The sequence below is a fragment of the Danio aesculapii genome, chromosome 9 (genome assembly GCF_903798145.1).
Source record: "Danio aesculapii chromosome 9, fDanAes4.1, whole genome shotgun sequence".
In the NCBI taxonomy this organism is placed as follows: domain Eukaryota; kingdom Metazoa; phylum Chordata; class Actinopteri; order Cypriniformes; family Danionidae; genus Danio; species Danio aesculapii.
In genome coordinates this window covers 32,737,082-32,757,050 of record NC_079443.1, presented here as the reverse complement: position 1 = coordinate 32,757,050, position 19,969 = coordinate 32,737,082, and the positions used below count along the sequence as shown (strand labels likewise).

The window sequence follows — 19,969 nt, the reverse complement described above, 5'->3', positions numbered from 1 at the left end:
CTGTGCAGAGCTGCAGCCCTTCAGGAACTGAGTTTGACACCCGTGCTCTATAGCATATTTTTGTTTCCATTTATCAGTAAGTTAATTCCCTGGGAATCAAACCCATGAGCATGTACTTATTAGCTTCACTAGTGTGTTTAAACTTACTTGAATTTAACAAAAACTGCCATTAGATAAACACAAGTTGCTTAAATTTCAAACAAAAAAATCAGGACATTTGTTGATGTGTTGATGTGGCATTTTCCAAAGGATCGCTGGTAATTCTCCTAGGTTTAAAAGTGGCAGCAGCAGGTGGACCTTTAGACCACATTCAGCTGGAAGCAAATGGATCAATATCCATTCTCTGCTCTTGATCAAAACTCAACCTAGATGCATCATTGCTCGATTTTGTTTTCACCAAGAGTAATTTAGTAACTGCTTGATCAACAAAGCAATTTGTAACCAAGTTACTCTTAGAAGAACCCAATATCAGTGTTTGCTCATTAAAAATCAATAAAACAAACAACAAATACACTCCATAGCTCCTCTTTTTGTGATGATTTTCATACTAACAGTAATGCCAGACCCATGTAATGAGAATCTTTAATAGGCTGATGCTTTGATAAGTTGATTTTCTGTTCTAAAATGTAGCAAATAAGTCTGTTTTTCAGTAAAAATGAAAAATATTGTTCTGTTTTACCTGCAGGTTTTGCGAGTGGTCCGTCTAATAAAAATCTCCCCTGCACTAGAGGACTTTGTGTACAAGATCTTTGGTCCAGGGAAGAAACTGGGCAGTCTAGTGGTGTTTACTGCCAGTCTGCTCATAGTGATGTCTGCCATCAGTCTGCAGATGTTCTGCTTTGTGGAGGACTTGGATCGTTTCACCACATTTCCACGGGTAAGTCTCCTTATGTTTTGGAGACATAAGCCATGTTTCCATCCACCTATTTTTATGCGCATTTTGGACTATTGCATAAAAAAATGCTGCACAAAATGCCAAGATGCACATAAATTTGAAAAATGAGCACTGTGCAAGCTTTTATCTGATACGAAAAAATGCCATAACCTGCAATGGAAACACATTTACTAAATAAATCCCAGCATGTACATGAAAAATAGCTGAAAATTAACTCCACAGGTTACTATAATTAACAAAATATATTACAATAAATAGCAAAATATGTAAATAGAATGTAAGATTTGTGAAATTGTCCTTTTTTTTGTATTTTTGAAGTGTCATCTTAAAGTATTTTGTTAACACTATTTTAAGGTGTCCCTGTTACACATACAACCAATCCTAAACCTATCCAGCAATCTAACCCTAACCAGTGGATAGAAATTGCATGTAATAATGAATGTTTCTCAGTGGTAAAGAAAATAATAGTTTCCCTTAAAAAAAAAGTGTAACCAATATTTTTTTTTTTCTTGTCTTGAAGTATTCAGAATCCAGTGTGGCCCGAAATATCTTTAAATCTATTATAATACCTAATTTGTCAGTAGATGTAAGACTTCCAAGTTTTTTTTTGATACTATGTGCTCATGAGAGGGGTTCTCATTAGTGGTGTCTTTTTATCCTCTGTTATTAGTGGGACTCCACTGATCCCAATGCGTGCTGGGATTTGGAGGGGCTCATATAAACAGATGCCGCTCATTTCCAAGGCGGGTGGCATGATAACCATTGAAGATAATGATGTTTACCCAGCTCCCTTGTCAATAGACCTGTTGCAAAATTATCTTCATCTGCAGTCACTCAGAGACAGTGTGACTGTGACCAGGCTTGGGACCAGCTGAGTTTAGACCTTCATTTGACTTCCAGTAGAATAAAAGGCCATATATAGGCGATTTCATATCTCTATAGGATGATGAGACCTGAGGCACATTGAATTTGTTTTTATTATTTTTTTTTCTATTTATTTTTTAAAATGAAATTAATAATGCGCTCTGCCTTCTCTCATTTTTGCCACATCATTGTTAGTCAAATAACCTTGCGTAGGCATGGGAATGTACTGTATTTATGAACACCACAAACCTAAACTTACTACTTTGCTTTGTTAGTAACATTTTCATTTTGTGTGGGTGACTGGAGAATCAGGAAAATTATTTATATATATATATATATATATATATATATATATATATATATATATATATATATATATATATATATATATATATATATATATATAAGAATTTTTTTTAATCTTATAAAAGCACACATCTGCCATGCAGTAAAGATTGCAAGACTAGTGTTCGACCAGAAGTAGTTTTTTTTTTACCTCATATTGTGCCAATAAATTGAGGCTGTCAATCTCTGAAAATAAAAAAAAACTAGCATAGAAGTATAAAATGTATCTTAAACCATATACAGTATGTATTGCTATGGTCAGTTATTGTTTTGATGAATAAATAATATAGACTGATTATGTTTTTGTTTCTTTCTTGTAGGCATTTATGTCCATGTTCCAGATTCTCACGCAGGAAGGCTGGGTGGATGTCATGGACCAAACACTGGTAGCTGTGGGACAGATGTGGGCTCCGGTGGTGGCCATATACTTTATTCTGTATCACCTCTTTGCCACCCTGGTAAATATCATTTGTTGTGCAGAGATAAGATTGAAGTTATTATATTGAATTGTTTAATTCTATTTAATCTAAAACTTATGTGATTCTATAACAACAATTTAATTAGGATTTAAACCATAGGCAGTAACTGTGATAAGTATGCCCATTGCATCAGTCAGTAGTAAAGGTAATTTTTATGCTAAATAAAATATGTTTAAACATTTTTTATGTTTAATACAAAAACAAAAATTCTAAATAAATTGAATTAAAACATTACACCCAAAGAAGGCTATTGTCTATTGTCAATCAAGTTGTGATGTATCTTTTTAATTTACTTGACCAACTTAAACATGAGCAAAAATCTTTTTCGTCTTCATACAAAACTCCCAATTGTGGAAATTCCTGTTGGAAATAGTGGATTCTCAAGTGGTTTTAAACTTTTATGAATATTAAATTCTGTGTAACACAAAACTATATATTCTGATTTCTGAAGAATGTTGGAAAAATGCAGCATTTGACATCCAAAGTAGGAACAACAAAATTCTATGTAAGTCAAAGGCTTTTTCCACCCAGTATATCTTCCTAAACACCAACGTGTTTGGTACAAATGAAGGATGAGTAAATAATGACAGATTTTTCATAGAAAGGGATATTTTACCTATAAAAGAATATTTGCTGGTACTTTAGTTAGCTGTTAACTCATCCTCAATGGTAACATCAGTCAACAGTAAACTTAATTTTTATGCTAAATAAAATATGTAAAGTAATTTTTATGTTTAATACAAAAACTTACATTTAAAATAAATTGAATTAAAACATTACACCTAAAGAGGGCCATTGTTATTGTCAATCAAGTTTTCACCAACTTGAACAAAAAAAAAAAAAATCACATGGACTTTTTCACCCTCATACTAAACTAAAATAGTAGATTCTACCTGCGAAAGTTTGCAGAGAAACGGGAAATGTGACTCAAACTCAAGTGGTTTTAAACTTTTATGAATATAAAATTGTGTGTAACACAAAACAATATATTCTGAGGAATGTTGGAAAAATGCAGCTTTTGACATCCATAGAAGGAACAACAAAATTCTATGTAAATCAAAGGCTTTCCCCCTAAGTCTATGGTTACATGTTTTTACTATTTTTTTTATATCTTATAATCTCTCATAATTATATGGAACGATATAAGGGTGAATACATGATGAAAAACTTGTTATTCTTAAGTGAACATGAAAGCTTGTTGTAGTGTTTATTTCTTTTATCTTCATACAATGGCTGTCAATTTATGATGGAACATATCTAAAGCCTTTTCCACCTCACCACTTTTGCTATTAATATCCATTATGCTATTCTATAGGACCCTAATGCCATGTGTTGCACATGCTCTGTGTTACCAGTTTCAGGGACAGAGCAGCAAGGCAAATGCATTGAAAATGAAGACAGCTTGCATTTGTGCCGCTGGGAGCAAACCAGACTGTCAGAAAATGAATCATCTTTCATCCTCTCTTCCTTCTCTTGATCTTTTGGCATACCTAGCCATCAAGAGAACATATTTAGAGATCCCAAATATTAGTCAGAGCAGTTTTTCAACTTTTAATGGGCAGTTTTGTATGGTTTAAAGACATGCAACATTCTAGCTGATCTCTAAGGTACTTTTAGAGGATCAGTCTGTGTCTAGGAGTTTGAGTAGTGGTACTGGCTGCCATGTTTTTGTCAGGCAGTAATTATAAGACTTCAGGGAGGAAATCCTGGTTTGTTTTGTGACTCTCAGGCTACATGTAGCCTGAAAAACTCACTGTTATTCAGGTAGAGTATACGTTGGACATGGATGAATTCCTCTGCTGGTATCTAGACATCAACAGGAAGAAAAGCAGCAACCCTTGGTTAAAAAATATGGCAGTAAAGTCCCTCTGGAAACATCTTAACACATATGTATTTTCCAGTCGTCACACCTGACATCACATCCTCCCTTCACCCATATTTTTATCTTAAAAAAAAACACGTCTTTGGGGCATTTCACAGCCACATCACGGCTCCTGTCACTCTCCATTACAGATATCACAAGAAAACATTTAGCCATTGGTGTCTGCTTTTTTTTTTTACACTTTGTATTTGAACAAACCATTGAAGCAGTTTATTGACATGATAAAGCTCCACAATTCATTGCACATCTGTGCATGAAGATAATGAAATATTTTCCCATAAAGTACTTCGCTATAGATCCGTGGAGAACAAAAATGTACTGGATGTACTTGCGCTACGGTCATAATGATTTTTTTCTTCTTCTTTTGTTTGACTTTTGACAAGTTTGAGTGAGTGAGGAGCAGCCGTTTAAATTTGACATTTGAATGAGAGCGCACACTAATGACAGAACAGACTGAGCATGTAATCAAGACACGGCTGAATCATTTATTCATTTCCTGTCATGGAAAAAAAGAAAATATGATGAAGAGAAACAACGCAATGCATTTGAGGATAACGTTAGACCATTTTCAAAGCACTGATGACATCTAAAACAGCTCTGAATCCTTGATCAATCTTAACACACACTCCACAGGAAACCTCTGGCAAAATTTTAATTTCAGTAGACCCCATTAAGTATGATTTTGAAGTGTTTTGAATTACAAGGACATATTGTTGTATTAAAATGTATAATTTTTACATACATTTTATATGTATTTGTATTACAATCCTGTCCTTTAATACAAGCAGTCAGATATATGAACCGTACCTTTAATTTTACCTGCTCAAAGAAAACACTCATTTTGGATGCATCAAACAAAACTCAAGTACATGGCCAGACCAACATGAGCATTTAAAGCAAATAAACAAATTTAAATATTATCCCGCTTGCTTCATGAGCGTTGTTGGGCAAGTTGTTAAACACCTATGATTGGTCACACTCTCAACAGATAGGGCTGCGATTGGCTCTAATGCGCTGGTGCTGTTCACCGATAAGTGACACTGATAAAGGGACAAGGCGATCACAGTTAATACATTATAGACGCGGTGGAGAAAACTTATTCTGCAGACAGTATCACTATAACAGCCAAGAGGAGAGGAAACGTCACGCCAGCAGGTCAAAGGGGCCACAGTGAGAGAGAGAAAGAGAGGGAGAAATGGAGTTTACTTTCATTTTCTCTGTAGCACTGAAATAGGGGCTTCTGCTGTAACTTTAATGTCAGTGAAAGAGTGTTCAGCAAACACTCGCTGTGAATTGTGCAGAGTTTATGCGTTTTAATTACGCTTGCCTCCCTCGCCATAGTATTCTACTGTGAGAGGGCACACTCACACTATGCTAACCGAACCATGCCCAGGCCAGTTTCCCGTACCGTTTGAGGAGTGTGTGTTCTGAATCTGGCTCAGGCGTGGTTCAGTTGGCCGGCCCTGGCCCGGTTGGAAGAGGTGTGCCAGAGCGCGGTGCACTTGGGCTTTGGTGCAGTACAGTTGTAGTGTGAGTGCAAAGCGCACCTGAGCCCGAAACTGAAGACGAGATGTGATTTTTAAGGCACTATATCATATGAATTTATTAATCATTCTTACTGTTCAATGAACGCAAACTTTCGTAGATTAATGATTTCAGTACATAATAGCCAGTTAGGATCACGATGCACAGAAGAAACAATTAAATTTGACATCCCTAATATATATATATATATATATATATATATATATATATATATATATATATATATATATATATATATATATATATATATATATATATATATATATATATATATATATATATATATATATATATGTGTGATATATATATATATATATATATATATATATATATATATATATATATATATATATATATATATATATATATATATATATATATATATATATATATGATATACAGTTGAAGTCAGAATTATTAGGCCCCCTGAATTATTTCCCCAATTTCTGTTCAACGGAAAGAGGATTTTTTTTCAACACATTTCTAAACATAATAGTTTTAATAACTCATTTCTAATAACTGATTTATTTTATCTTTGCCATGATGACAGTAAATAATATTTTACTAGATTTTTTTCAAGACACTTCTATACAGCTTAAAGTGACATTTAACGGCTTAACTTGGTTAATTAGGTTAACTGGGCAGGTTAGGGTAATTAGGCAAGTTATTGTATAACGATGGTTTGTTCTGTACACTACTGAAAAAAATAGCTTAAAGAGGCTAATAATTTTGACTTCAACTGTATTTATCATATTGAAGCTACATCACTTTGATGTTCATTTGAAATGTTAAGCAGTGACTGTTAAAAGAAATGTCTTCAAATAGTTTATCTGCTTTGTCCTGACAACAATCTGAATGCAGATAAATTGTTGTTTGTCAAACTGTATTGAATAAAAATGGAATCTGCTTTGTTTTCTAGATCCTTCTGAGTCTTTTTGTGGCTGTTATTTTGGACAATCTTGAGTTGGATGAAGACCTGAAAAAGTTAAAACAGGTAAGTCATTATTGTTTTTATTTTGCTTATATGCTACTCTGCAGATGTTTGGGGTTGTAAGAATTCTGTATGCCTCTAAAAGAATTCTCCTATGGTCAACAGTAAAACCACTAGTTTATGTAATATTACAATTTCAAATACGCTTTTCTATCATACAGGGTGATTCAAAAAAATACCACAACTTTGAAAACCTGTACTTAATGAAAGAAACACGATGACAAGAGCACTCCTAGTGACCAAATGAGCAACCAAATAAAACTTCAAAGCTTCCTTAAATCGACGACAGAAACAGCTTAGCTCTCCTTTTTGTGGTATTCTTTTTGAATCACCCTGTAAACTTTATATATATAAAATTAAATGAAATAATTCCCCTTTGATGGTAACGCAGAATTTTCAGGATGCAGTGTCACATGATCTTTAGGAAATCCTTCTAGTACATTGGTTTGCTAATCAAGAAATATTTGTTATTGCTATTATCAAAAAGTATGGCTGCTTAATATATATTTTTGGAAACCATGATCATTTTCAGGATATGAATTCTGATTAATTGAAATGCCAATTCATTGCATCGGTGCTTCATAAATATATTGATTTCCTTACAGAATATTATGGATGCATCAATAATTTGTCTACTGATAACTAATAATTGCTTCTGGAACAGTGATTGATTTGCTGTGCTTATAAACTTTTGCTGTTGACACAAAAAGATGTGCACCTGCTGTCAATGTTTCTTTACATTTGTTTATTTTAAAACTTTACAAATGTATTGCTGTAATGGCAAAGCTGGAGATAGCAAAGCCAGGAAGAAACCAAAATACAGGCATGCAGGAAAACAGACAAGAACTAAAATTCAGATATACTATACAGTACATAACTTCATTAGTGGACAACACCAGAAAAAGAACTACAGCAATGCATACACACAAGATTAACAAGATTAAAATACACACTTGAGAACAATGAACTAATCAACAGATAATGGCCAATAGACAGAGTGTTTTAAAAGTCCATGACATGGGATATCCAACAACAATTTATAATAATAATTGAATGCATCCTTGCAGAGTAAAAAATATATAATGAAATAAAAAGCTAATTGGAGCATCTCTATGAATAATGCTACATGATTTACATGATAAATGAAGGTTTTAAATAGACTCCATAATCTTTGATCTGCCCCCAAAAATCCTGCACCACTATTATTGACCATTTTTGAATAGTACTGTCTGCATTTTGTGTGGTATTTTGTAGCAGTTGTTTTGTGAATTTCTAAACATTTCAACCTGTCCGCTTAGTTTCCTTGGGGAATGACTCTATAACAAGACAATTAACAGAGCTGAATTGAAACAACTTGTTTAAATCCCTCCATTCGCTGTCAAACCTACCCTAACTAAAAACTAAATGCTTTGACAATTTACTGTCTAGAGCAGCTGAACCACGAAATCACAATACATGCAAAAAACAAGCATGATTGTAGCCTTTAAAAACTCCACGGACATTTCCCTGTATTTGATGAAAATCAGCAAATAGTGTGAGCGTGTGTGTTAATTAGCACACTTCTCCATATAACTCTTTGTCTATTTTTAGTTCTTTATAGAGCTGTGATGCACAGGTAACGGTGACTCATAGGATAATTAGCGTGAGAAAGCGTGACCCGTTTGGCAAACACTTAGAGAAAAGAAGGCACCTTCTTCATAGGATGCAAATGAACTTCTGCTGTGGCCAAATATCATAGGAAATGGCTTTTGAAAGCAATTAGAGGTCGGATGTCTCTGTGGATAACAGCATGTCACCTCAAGCACATCAACCACATATTTCAGCAACTGTTGAAGAAGGAAAGACAGAGGAGCCTAAAGAAACCGCAATTTGCATGATTACTTTTGCAATTTGTCATAACAATCAGCGGCGTTGCGAGATATGCTAGGACAAATTGTAAACGTAATAGTGTAAATTGAAAGCGAAGGCCACTGGCTTCCTGCGAATTTTCTTTTTCTCACTCCTGAGTAAATGACATGAGCTGTGCACTCCTTCAATCCAGCAGACTGTCAAGCTTCAGGATTCTTCACATGCCCAGATCGGTTATCCCTCAGACACAGCTGACTGATCCACGGCTCCACCTGTAAAATTGCCTATTTTATAGGTGCTTCAAGCACAGATGGGGGCAGTCCAAAAATAGAGCACTAGATTGTGATTGCTCTCCAAGAATACAGGTGGCTTTTATAAAGCACAATTCGATGGCTGACCTTAATTGAAGCTAAAACCAGTTCTATCTGATGTGGAACAAATAACAACCGGATGTTTTTTTGTCCTTTCCCTCCAGTGGCTTTATGACAGCTCTCCTAATTTTCTTTTTCTTTTTCTTTCGGCTCTTTCGTTGCCTCAGAACCTTTGTCACCTTGTAATAAAGTCATCAGTAACTGTCTCCTAAAATGTTTGGCCACCTGCTAGATTGAAGGACTTCTGAAAATGGCACGGCACATTAATCAAGACACTATATTTAAGCTTCAAACTCTCACGGTCTGACAGCTTTTATTTATTATAAATCTTGACAGGAAATTGTTTGTCTGGTTGATTAGGCTTAGCTTTGTGTGGTTTTTAGCACATCCTTTTTCAAACTGAAAATAGACACATTCAGCAACCGTTTTTTCTCTACTGCGAACAATAAACAATTCATTCAAACAATTAACCCAGGGTTATGATGAGTTATTGTGTTGTTATGCGTCATTCTGTTGAAAGCCTTATCTTTATAATAGCTCTAGCCAGGGTCCTAAATTTACATAAGCAGTTATTATTATTTTTTATGACATAACGCATGAGTCAGATCAACAAGATTGAAATGCTAAATTAAAAGAACAGTGACTGTTGCACAACATTTTCAGCAGCTATTTTATGCAGTATAAAAATATATTATATTAAACATTATATTCTACCTTATGTACCTAAATTATTACTATTATTATTATTATTATTATTATTATTATTATTAATATTGTTATTATTATTTACAAAATATTTAAATATATGCATATAGATTACTCTTAAAATGTTTTTATTAATACTTTAATACATTAAATAAACATTTTACACTGTTTATAAAAGTTTTATAAAATTTACCTCAAACATTAATTTTATTAGGGCGACACGGTGGCTCAGTGCTTAGCACTGTTGCCTCACATCAAGAAGGTCGCTGGTTCAAGTCCAAGCGGGGTCAGTTAGTATTTCTGTGTGGAGTTTGTATGTTCTCCCTGTGTTGGCGTGAGTTTTCTCCAGGTGCTCTGGTTTCCCGCACAGTCCAAAGACATGTGTGGTAATGAATTGAATAAACTAAATTGTCCAAAGTGTATTAGTGTGAATTAGTGTGTATGGATGTTTCCCAGTACTGGGTTGCAGCTGGTAATAATAATAATACATTTTATTAGTAGTGCACTTTTCTTAGACTCAAAGCACTACAAGGCAAAATACTAACAATAGCAGAAACGGCACAACAATAAAAAAAGATACAACAAAACAATAAAAATATGAACTTTAAGATAGAATAAAAAATTAAATTAACTAAAATAATCATCATAAGTTTAAAGCAATGCTAAAAAGATAAGTCTTTAGAAGTTTCTTAAAACAGTCCAGAGAAGCGGCATTCCTATTGCTGATGGGTAATGCATTCTACAGCTTAGGCACACTGTATGAGAAAGCCCTACCACCCATGGTCTTGAGTGTACAGCGAGGCTGATACAGGGTAAGTCCCGATGCCAGGTAGGGCACCACTGTGTAAAACATATTCTGGATAAGTTGGCGGTTCATTCCGCTGTGGTGACCCATGATGAATAAAGAGACTGAGCCAAAGGAAACTGAATGAATGAATTTATATTATTATTAGTAGTAATGAACTAAAACTGTATGATGTTTAATGTTTAATGAATTATTTATTTATTCAGTCCAGAACACAAACAGAGACAGATCTGTGTCAAAACTGGAATATAAAATTGTAATTTACAAACATGCATATACATGACGTACACAGGTCTGTTGTTGGGGTGGTTGAGTTAATTTGACCAATAATAATAATAATAATAATAATATATATATATATATATATATATATATACTTGGTTATTTTCTGTAATAAAATATAATAGTGTGTGTAGTGGATTTGGTGCTTTGCAAGAAGAGAATTTTGTAAAATGACATGTATAACCTACACTAGGTGTTACAAGATTATGGTGGTTTATGAGAACGTGTCTCACATGCCTCAGTAAAATCATAATAAATAATTTGTAAAAATCATAAAAAAAAAAAAAAAATATATAATTTGTCTTTTTTACAATTAAAATTTGCTCTAGGTTTGAGGGTTGGGTTTAGGCATATGGTAGGTTAGGGCTATATATATATATATATATATATATATATATATATATATATATATATATATATATATATATATATATATATATATATATATATATATATATATATATATATATATATATATATTTTTTTTTTTTTTTTTTTTACTGTAAAAACCATATGGATAGTCCTTGTAAACCACTAATACCAACGTGAGCGTGCGTGCGTACAGTATGTAAACTGAAGTAGACATGAGTTTGTGGAGTTTGAGCCCATATGTCTGAATCAGCTTGGTGTAGTGGTCAGCATGTTTTTCTTTTCTTGTTTCATCAAGATATTTCATCTTATATCATGTTATACTGTATGTCAGACATGGCACGTCTCAAGGGACAGTTGCATTTTGCTTCGATTGATGATAAAGGCTTGGACAGATCTAGAGTTTTAATCTAACAGTATCAGTAGGGGCGGGTTAGTTTTTTTCAAAGGCTTATATAGATTCCACAAATAGACCATTTCACTCTCACTGCAGGACAGGGTAAGTGTTAAATTGAGTCTCACTCTGATCCTTCCTCCCACACTGTGATACTTCTGCCAGGTTCAAAATATTTTAAACAAAAGTCATTCCGTTTTATTTGGGGCTATAATTGATTGCATTTAGCAGAATTATGAACTTGGCACTTCATGAGCCAGGCGAATGAGCTGTTATAGTGTGCCCTAACCAGGCATCATGACATGTTTCCTGTGAAGAAATTTGCTATAAACAACACAATCACAGCCAAACAGACCATATTTGATTTTAATATATGTGTGGGGTCTTGTTTCTTCACAGTTGGCAGATTTCACCAGCATCAAACACCACAGAAATAGCATAATTTACATAATAATAGCCACATATTAAAAATAAAAAAGGTTTATTGTGTTTATCCAATTAGTTTATAAAATTCCCAGATTTTCTAAAATGATAAATGGCTTATTTATTTTCCTTAAGCAATGCAAAGTAGCTTTATCTTTTATAAAGCAAACGGTTGTAGTTTTGTTTGTATTTTTTATTTATTTATTTTGTGTTGCTTTGCTTTAAATATGTTTGCTTTCTCCACATATAGAAACGAAAAAATCAAAGCTATTTCTAATTGTTTGTTTGTTTGTTTTGCTGTCTGCCTTTTTATTTATATTTGCTTTGCTTTGCCTTACTTCACTTTGTTTTGCTTTGGGTCAAATGTTCATGTTTTTATCTCAGACAAAATCAAAGAATATATGTTTTAAAAATATTTGATGTCGGCCTTTTATTTATAATTAATTTGTTTTTTATTTTTATGCTTTTATTTCATTTTTATTTTGTGTTTTGTTTTGTCAATTCTTTTCTTTTTTTAACAGAATTTTTCATAATGAGTTGTATACACAGCAATGAGTAGAACATAAACACTATACAGTATATTTAAGGGAAAGAAGAAAAACAATTAACAAAAAAAAAACAGCAATGTGGTCTAACTAAAAAAATAGTGCATTGTGCACAGTTAAGAATTAACATATTTCTTTTTTTTATATACTTTATTTATTGGATTTTTTTAAAAAATTTGCACAAAACAGAAAAACAAATATACAAACAAACATCGCCAACACTAATTTCCGTTTTTGTGGCTTCAACAGAGAGACACATACAGTAGCTAACAGTCTGCAAACATCAAAGTCCTGAAGCATCACACAAATGCACAGCAAGTGTATGCAAGGGTGCATACATAACTCCAATTCAGTAATGACAAACAATTAAGTAAAATAAATGAATACAAATGTAAAAAGGAAAATGCGAAAGATATATGATACACAATAAAATAGAATCATTCAGTGTGTAATAGAAAGAATGTTCTGTGAAAGGCATTACAGTGAGAGGAAAGACAAAAAAAAAAAAAGAAAAAAAATTAAAAAGAGGTGGTGGGGTGTGCAGGGGGGTCTTTTGAGATTGTATGGGGTTAAATACCCAGTTGACAGAATTTCTCCCCCAAAGGAAAAGATTTAAAAACAGAATCGTTGCAGTGTTATTGTCCAGTTGAGTTTTGGAATTCCCACAAAAAAAGCATATTTATTTTACATTCACAAGCCTGTAAGTGTATTCCTCTTTCTTTTCCTCAGTTGACATGCTTTCAGTCAGAAAGACCCAGTGGCTTTCCATAATGTTATTCGCTGCTATGCTCCTTTAAGGCTGTTTTGAGTGATTCAAGACTCTTATATCTTCCAGTGAGCCTTGTTAGATTCATTTATTCAGAGCTCTGAATGGACCGTATCTGTATTCATTGATATTGACTACGATAAATGATTTTTGTTGGCACACAGTAGCTGGCAGCTAAGAATGCAAATGTTCGAGCTAAAGTCTGAGCTTCTATTATTAGAGAATTTGCTCTGTGGAGATGCAGGACTGAGATTATGACTCATAACTTGTTGGAACATCACATAGATTCATTTTGGTAGCGCTGCAGACGAGGACAGCCAGTTTTCTGCTATTTTGTACCCTTCAAAGTATAAGACTTGAAAGTAAAAGTGGCCATTTAGGGCGAATATTCCATTTAGAAATGCATTAGCTTGGAACATTAGGTTAAGATAACTGCTGCATGATTTATAAAGCCAGCTTTTGCTGAAGTAAAATTATTTTAGAGTTCTGTGTTTTGTGTGTGGGTGCACACATTTGTGTGTCTGCATGTTTGTGTGTGTATGTTGTTTTATTATGAGCAGCCTTTTTCAATTAGCCTTTGACATTTTAAATTTTAATATTGTTTTATTTGATTTATTTAAAAAAATTTTTACATTTCTTTTTATTTTTGTTGCATTTAATTATTCAATTGTTTTATTTTTTATTTAAGTATATAAATATTACATTTATTTAATGTTATTAGTTTTCATATTTTATTTTGTAATTTAATTTCTATTTTATTAAAAAAAAAAAAAATTCTAAGACCGGCAAACCATCTTGTTATATTTTCTTTCTTTTCAGCAGTGAAAGCTTTGTATTTATTTCAAATAGACCTGCTTTAACTCACAAAGGTTGTCCAAACAGAAAACAAAGCCATTTTCATCCAATTTCTTCTCACATGTGCATTAAGCCTGACTCATACAAGATTATTTTTAGATTTGCTCAGAATAATCCCAACAAGGTTTGTCCATTGTGCCATCACAGGTGTTGCAAAAAGAACAGTACTGGAGAAATGGGTTTTTACCACACATTGAGGTAATCAATCGCCTTTGCTCCATGATAACATTCATCATCATTTGCTGATTACAATACATTGGATTCATGAAAATGGCCTGCATCTGTCAGTGCTGGCAGATGATTTGTCTTTATTTGAAGTACGTTTCAAAGCCAAAGACACAAATGGCTTGGACGTTTGTGGAGTAGCCAGCATTGATGGATAGACGTGGCTTGGAGTTCTGGCTTCATGGCCACAGGTGGGTCGTTCCCACTGAGGTTTGCTCAGCAACAGCACCGGTCGCAGATACTCGGTGTTTCAGCCATTGCTGCGTTTCATGTTAAGGTTGAGCACAAATGAATTGAATATTCAAATATTTTACCTGCAATTCAACATGTAAAAATGCTATTGCCATTATGACCTTCTTGCTGTGAGGCGACAGTGCTAACCACTGAGCCTCTATGTCAGCCCTCATGATCTTTTTTTCGTGTGATAAATTCAGGATCTTTTGCATTCTTTTTATTCATAAATTGCCCATTATCGTTTCTTTTGTTGTTGTAAAATACTTGTTAAATTTTTTTATTGAAGATTAATAGGCCTATATGCAGTGTTGGGGAGGTTCATTTGGAAATGTAATAGAGTAATTTGTAATCTGTAATCTATTTAAAATGTAATAAGTTACACTACTTTTCGATTACTTTATAAAAGTAAAAAAAGTAACTAAGTACATTTGAGACCGTGACACTGCAAGGCAAGTTTATTTATACTGTAGCACATTTTATACACAATGCTAATTCAAAGTGCTTTACATAAAGAATGTAAAACTATCATAAAATTAATCACAACAATAAAAACAAGGACATTTTTAATTTCAAATTAATTGAGTCACTTAAGAACAGAATAGAAATTGATTATACAAAAAATACAGTGGGGTTAGTTTGGACGTAGCACAGACAGTGCTCATTTAGCAAATACACAGCTAAACAATATGCTAATTGTGGTTGTTAATATTAAGTTAAAATTATGCCAAGTCGTCACAAATGAAACAAGGCTTGTTGCTGTGCACTTTGCAACAAGCTAATGTAAACAAGTATATGTTAACTACATGAGTAATTTTAACCGCTAATAAAGCAGATTTATGAACAACTACATTGGTAATCAGCATTTTTGCAGCAACTAATTTGATTAAATTTTAATTGTGAATGAGTCTACATTAACTACATTGAAGAGAATCGCTTTATTTAAGGTGAATAAAATACCCTACTTATTGAGGTTCAACATTAACTGAGCTGCAGCAGCACACCTGACTCTGTGTGTGTGTAATGTAATTCGCTATCTCTCTCTGTCTCATCTGCATAGTCATCCCTGCCTTTCTCGTAGTAATCTTCATAAACTAGCCTACATACGGTGCGTGAAAGCCAAATTTGAAAAAGCCATGACGAAAAATAGATTGATTGCATCAAAAAGACGTTCAAATTGCACAATGTCAAGGAATAATATAGATCGCGCCACCAAACACATAAAAATAAAAGGGAACAACCGTAGTTTAAAAATGTAAGGAGAAGAAAGTAGAGATATTTTTGTAAAAATGTAAGGTAAAAGTAAAAAGTTGTCAAAAAATAAATAAATAGGGGAGTAAAATACTGATTCCAGAAAAATTTACTTAAGTACAGTAAAGTATTTGTATTTGGCAATATTCTGATTAAACTTTACAGCGTAGGATCTGTATGTGGTTACATGTACAGTAGTAGTGTCTAAACTCATGAACTGTTAGTTCACCCAAAATGAAAATTCTGTTATTAGTTACTCACCCTCGTATCGTTTCAACTCCCTAAGACCTTTGTTTGTCTTTATAACACAAGTTAAGATATTTTAGATTAAGTCTTTTAGATTAAGTCTCAGGGGTATAGAACAACATGAGGATGAGCAATTAATAGCAGAATAAAATTTTGCATGAACTACCCCTTTAAGGAATAGGTTTGTAGACTTTAGCCACATTAGGACATTACCCACATTAGTGTTTGAGCACCTGTCAAGATATTAGCAAGAAGTGTCTTATAGCTGTCCGACCTTATTGACAACAGAATAAGGAGCCAACTTTCACCTGATCAGGTTGATATGCTTGTTTTTCTTAACATGAACATGTGAAACAAAACAAACATGATAACAAATAGGTACGTAAAGAAATCAGGGAAAAACACTATACTCAGTTGTCGCCAGGGTGAAGGGCTGACCTCGAAAATTGTATGAGCTGCTGTACAGAAGTCCCCTTTTTGTAAGAGCAGATTCAATTTGTCAGGCATCTCAGCAGGCACCTGCATATGCACACAGAAAGGATCATTAGCAATTAAAGGTGACAGGATAAGAAGAGGGAGAGCTAATGAATATCCAGTGTGTTCCACACATTTCAGATCAGCCATTGATAAGGGGAAGTGTTTAATGAGCTTCCCTTTTCCCTCTGTCAGGACTTGTCTGTGTTCCTTAGGCTAAACAAAGCTCCCCATAACACTGAGGAAAATCATGCATTTATGCCGTGAAATTACATTTATAATTTACAGTATAATGAATTGTTCTGACAGCTTTGCATATACCGTAATGTGTATTGAAATATACATTTATATAATCTAGTTTCAAATAAAGCTGATATATACTGATAAATATTTTTTGATTATATAATATTTCCCAAATGATGTTTAACAGACCAAGGAAATTTTCACAGTATGTCTGATAATATTTTTTTCTTCTGGAGAAAGTGTTATTTGTTTTATTTTGGCTAGAATAAAAGCAGTTTAAAATTATTAAAGAACCACTTTAAGATCAAAATGATTAGCCCTATTAAGCTATATATTTTTTTATCGATAGTCTACAGAACAAACCATTGTTATACAAAGACTTGCCTAATTACACTAACCTGCCTATTTAACCTAATTAACCTAGTTAAGCCTTTAAATGTCACTTTAAGCTGTATAGAAGTGTCTTGAAAAATATCTAGTCAAATATTATTTACTGTCATCATGGCAAAGATAAAATAAATCAAAACTATTATGTTTAGAAATGTGTTGAAAAAAAATCTGCTCTCCAGTAAACAGAATATGGGGGAAAAAATAAACAGGGGGGCTAATATTTCTGACTTCAACTGTATATATTAATATATAGTTTTATATAGTTTTGTATTTCCCCACCTTTAGCCCCTGCTCCATCCTAAACATATAATAGACAGGACATCTTAATAAAGATTTCTGCTTGTAACAAGTCTCCTAAACTGCGTTCACAAATTTACAACAGCTAAATGGAGATGATTTGGAAGGAGTCTCCAGAAAGTTTTATTATATAGAAATGATATTCGAACTATTTGATGCCACGGGGATGTATACAGTATGTATGGATGTATGGATTGGTAATTTTATTTATTTAAAAAAAAATTTTAGCCTCTTTTGTTTACTGGGGCTGTAATTATTTAAATGAAAATGTGTAATCTTGTTCAATTTCACAAGTTAACAGTCAATTTCTATTTTAAAGGGCACCTATGATGAAAATCATCATTTGTAAGCTGTTTGGACAGAACTGTGTGTAGGTATAGTGTGTCCACAGTCATATTGGAGTGATATACAGACAATAAGTCTCTTTTTTTTTTTATTTCCTGACGTTAAAATAATTCCCAAATCCCTCCCATTTGAGGCCCACTGTAACGTGATGTAGGAGTGCGGTTTTCCCACCCACCGAATCGATTGACAGCTGCGAATTAACATTTCTCTGTAGTAACATGTGTAATCATATCAACAAGACGGGACGTGCACAAAGCAACTGGGATTAAAAGATCTTTTGAGCTCTCTGTGATCATCAATCATCATCAAATGTGATCAAGAGTTTAAAACTGTGCATGTTTGGAATGAATTACAGTGATTTACTTCAGCTTTACTTTATCACCACAGCCGTGTGTCAGTACAATTATTAAAGAAGACGCTTCAATCCCTGTTTGTGGATGTTAAATCAGGTTTATTTTGTACATTAACATAACGGATATCCATACAGCAGTGGATATTGAAGTGTATCCTGTCACATTTGCTATGCAAAAAAAGTGCAAAGCTCAAGGCATGTGTGAACTTTGTAACATCGTGTGTGACTCATCATTGCAACTCCACAATAAATACAATAAATTATACTAATTGGGAAAGTTTACTGTAGTTTTTACTGAAAGTTTTTACTGTACTGTTTCTTACAAATGTTACGTGAGATCTGCTTCCTATATGTCTGTCACTGTGCTGTTTATCTGACAGAGCTGAGGCAGAGATTGAGGCACACTCTGACAGACACGTGGGAATGGTGGGTGGTCAGAACCAGCATTAAAGGCGCAGGCACCAAAAACAGCTACAGTACATAGTGTTAAGAGCAGAAAATTCTAATGTTCTAAGGGGTATAATGAATAATCTGATGGGTGTTTTGAGCTGAAACTTTACAGACACTTTCTGGAGACACAAAAGATTTATCTTAAATCTTGAAAAAGGTGTAAAATATGTGCCCTTTAACATATAAAAACAACATGAAGCAAAGCTTAATTTTCAACAGCCATCACATTGAAAGCTGTATAAGGTATTCCAAACTAGTTATTCAAATTGTTTATCTTTAAAACAGAAGTGTAGTGCAATATAGCAGCTGGTTGCATGTAATCCAGATTTACAATTACTTACAGATTACTTACTTATTTTTATTTATTCATTTAATTTTATTTATTTTTAATTTTATTTATTTATTTTTAATTTATTTTATTTAAATTTATTATTTATTATTATATTTTAATATTTATATTATATTTTTATTATTAACATCATAGTTATTAGTATTATTATTATTGTTTATTTTATTATTTTATTTATTTTATTTTTATCATACATTTTGAGAAAAGCATTATAGGCTGCAAATATAAAATAGTTTCTGCAAAATCCAAGAGTGCAGATAAAGAATCCACACAATAGCAGTAAATAATTCATTATTTATAAATCTGCTTTTTTTAAGTTCCTTGCTAAAGAATTCCAACTAGTTGCCCAAATATTTTAAAATGAGTATCTGATCTGAAGTACATTTTCTAAAATCTTGTTTTCAATCCACCTTTTATATATTTGTTGGAGTTGCCATGAGTCAATAGTGCAGAAGTGGTTAGTGGAATTTGAAGTGTTGAATGAGCAGTCTAGCTGAACAAACCATGACCTGAATCAGCAGGTCTCCCTGGTGCCTCCTGACCGCCGTTTGTTCCACATCACCTTTTGTACCACGTCTCCTGATGCCGTCTGTTCATTCAGCTGCTCAGGAGCCCTTTTCCTCTCTCATGCCAGAGATTGATGATTGTTAGCGGCTCAACAAATCATTACTTTCCCTTCGGTTAAATGGCAGTGAGAAGTGTCTAGAGCTGATAGGGGAAATGTTTATCTTTTTATTGATGGAAATCAAATG

The 19,969-nt window shown here is 33.3% G+C and overlaps 1 protein-coding gene across 5 annotated transcripts in view; it reads left to right on the top strand.

Moving 5' to 3' along the window:
- Positions 1 to 19,969, top strand: part of nalcn (sodium leak channel, non-selective) — a 157,902-nt gene that overhangs the window by 71,526 nt on the left and 66,407 nt on the right. For all 5 annotated transcript variants that reach the window (XM_056465471.1, XM_056465468.1, XM_056465470.1 and 2 more), the window contains 3 exons: positions 686 to 877; positions 2,425 to 2,562; positions 6,930 to 7,004. In XM_056465471.1, the coding sequence (XP_056321446.1) occupies positions 686 to 877; positions 2,425 to 2,562; positions 6,930 to 7,004 (405 nt within the window). The remainder of the gene's footprint in view (positions 1 to 685; positions 878 to 2,424; positions 2,563 to 6,929; positions 7,005 to 19,969) is intronic.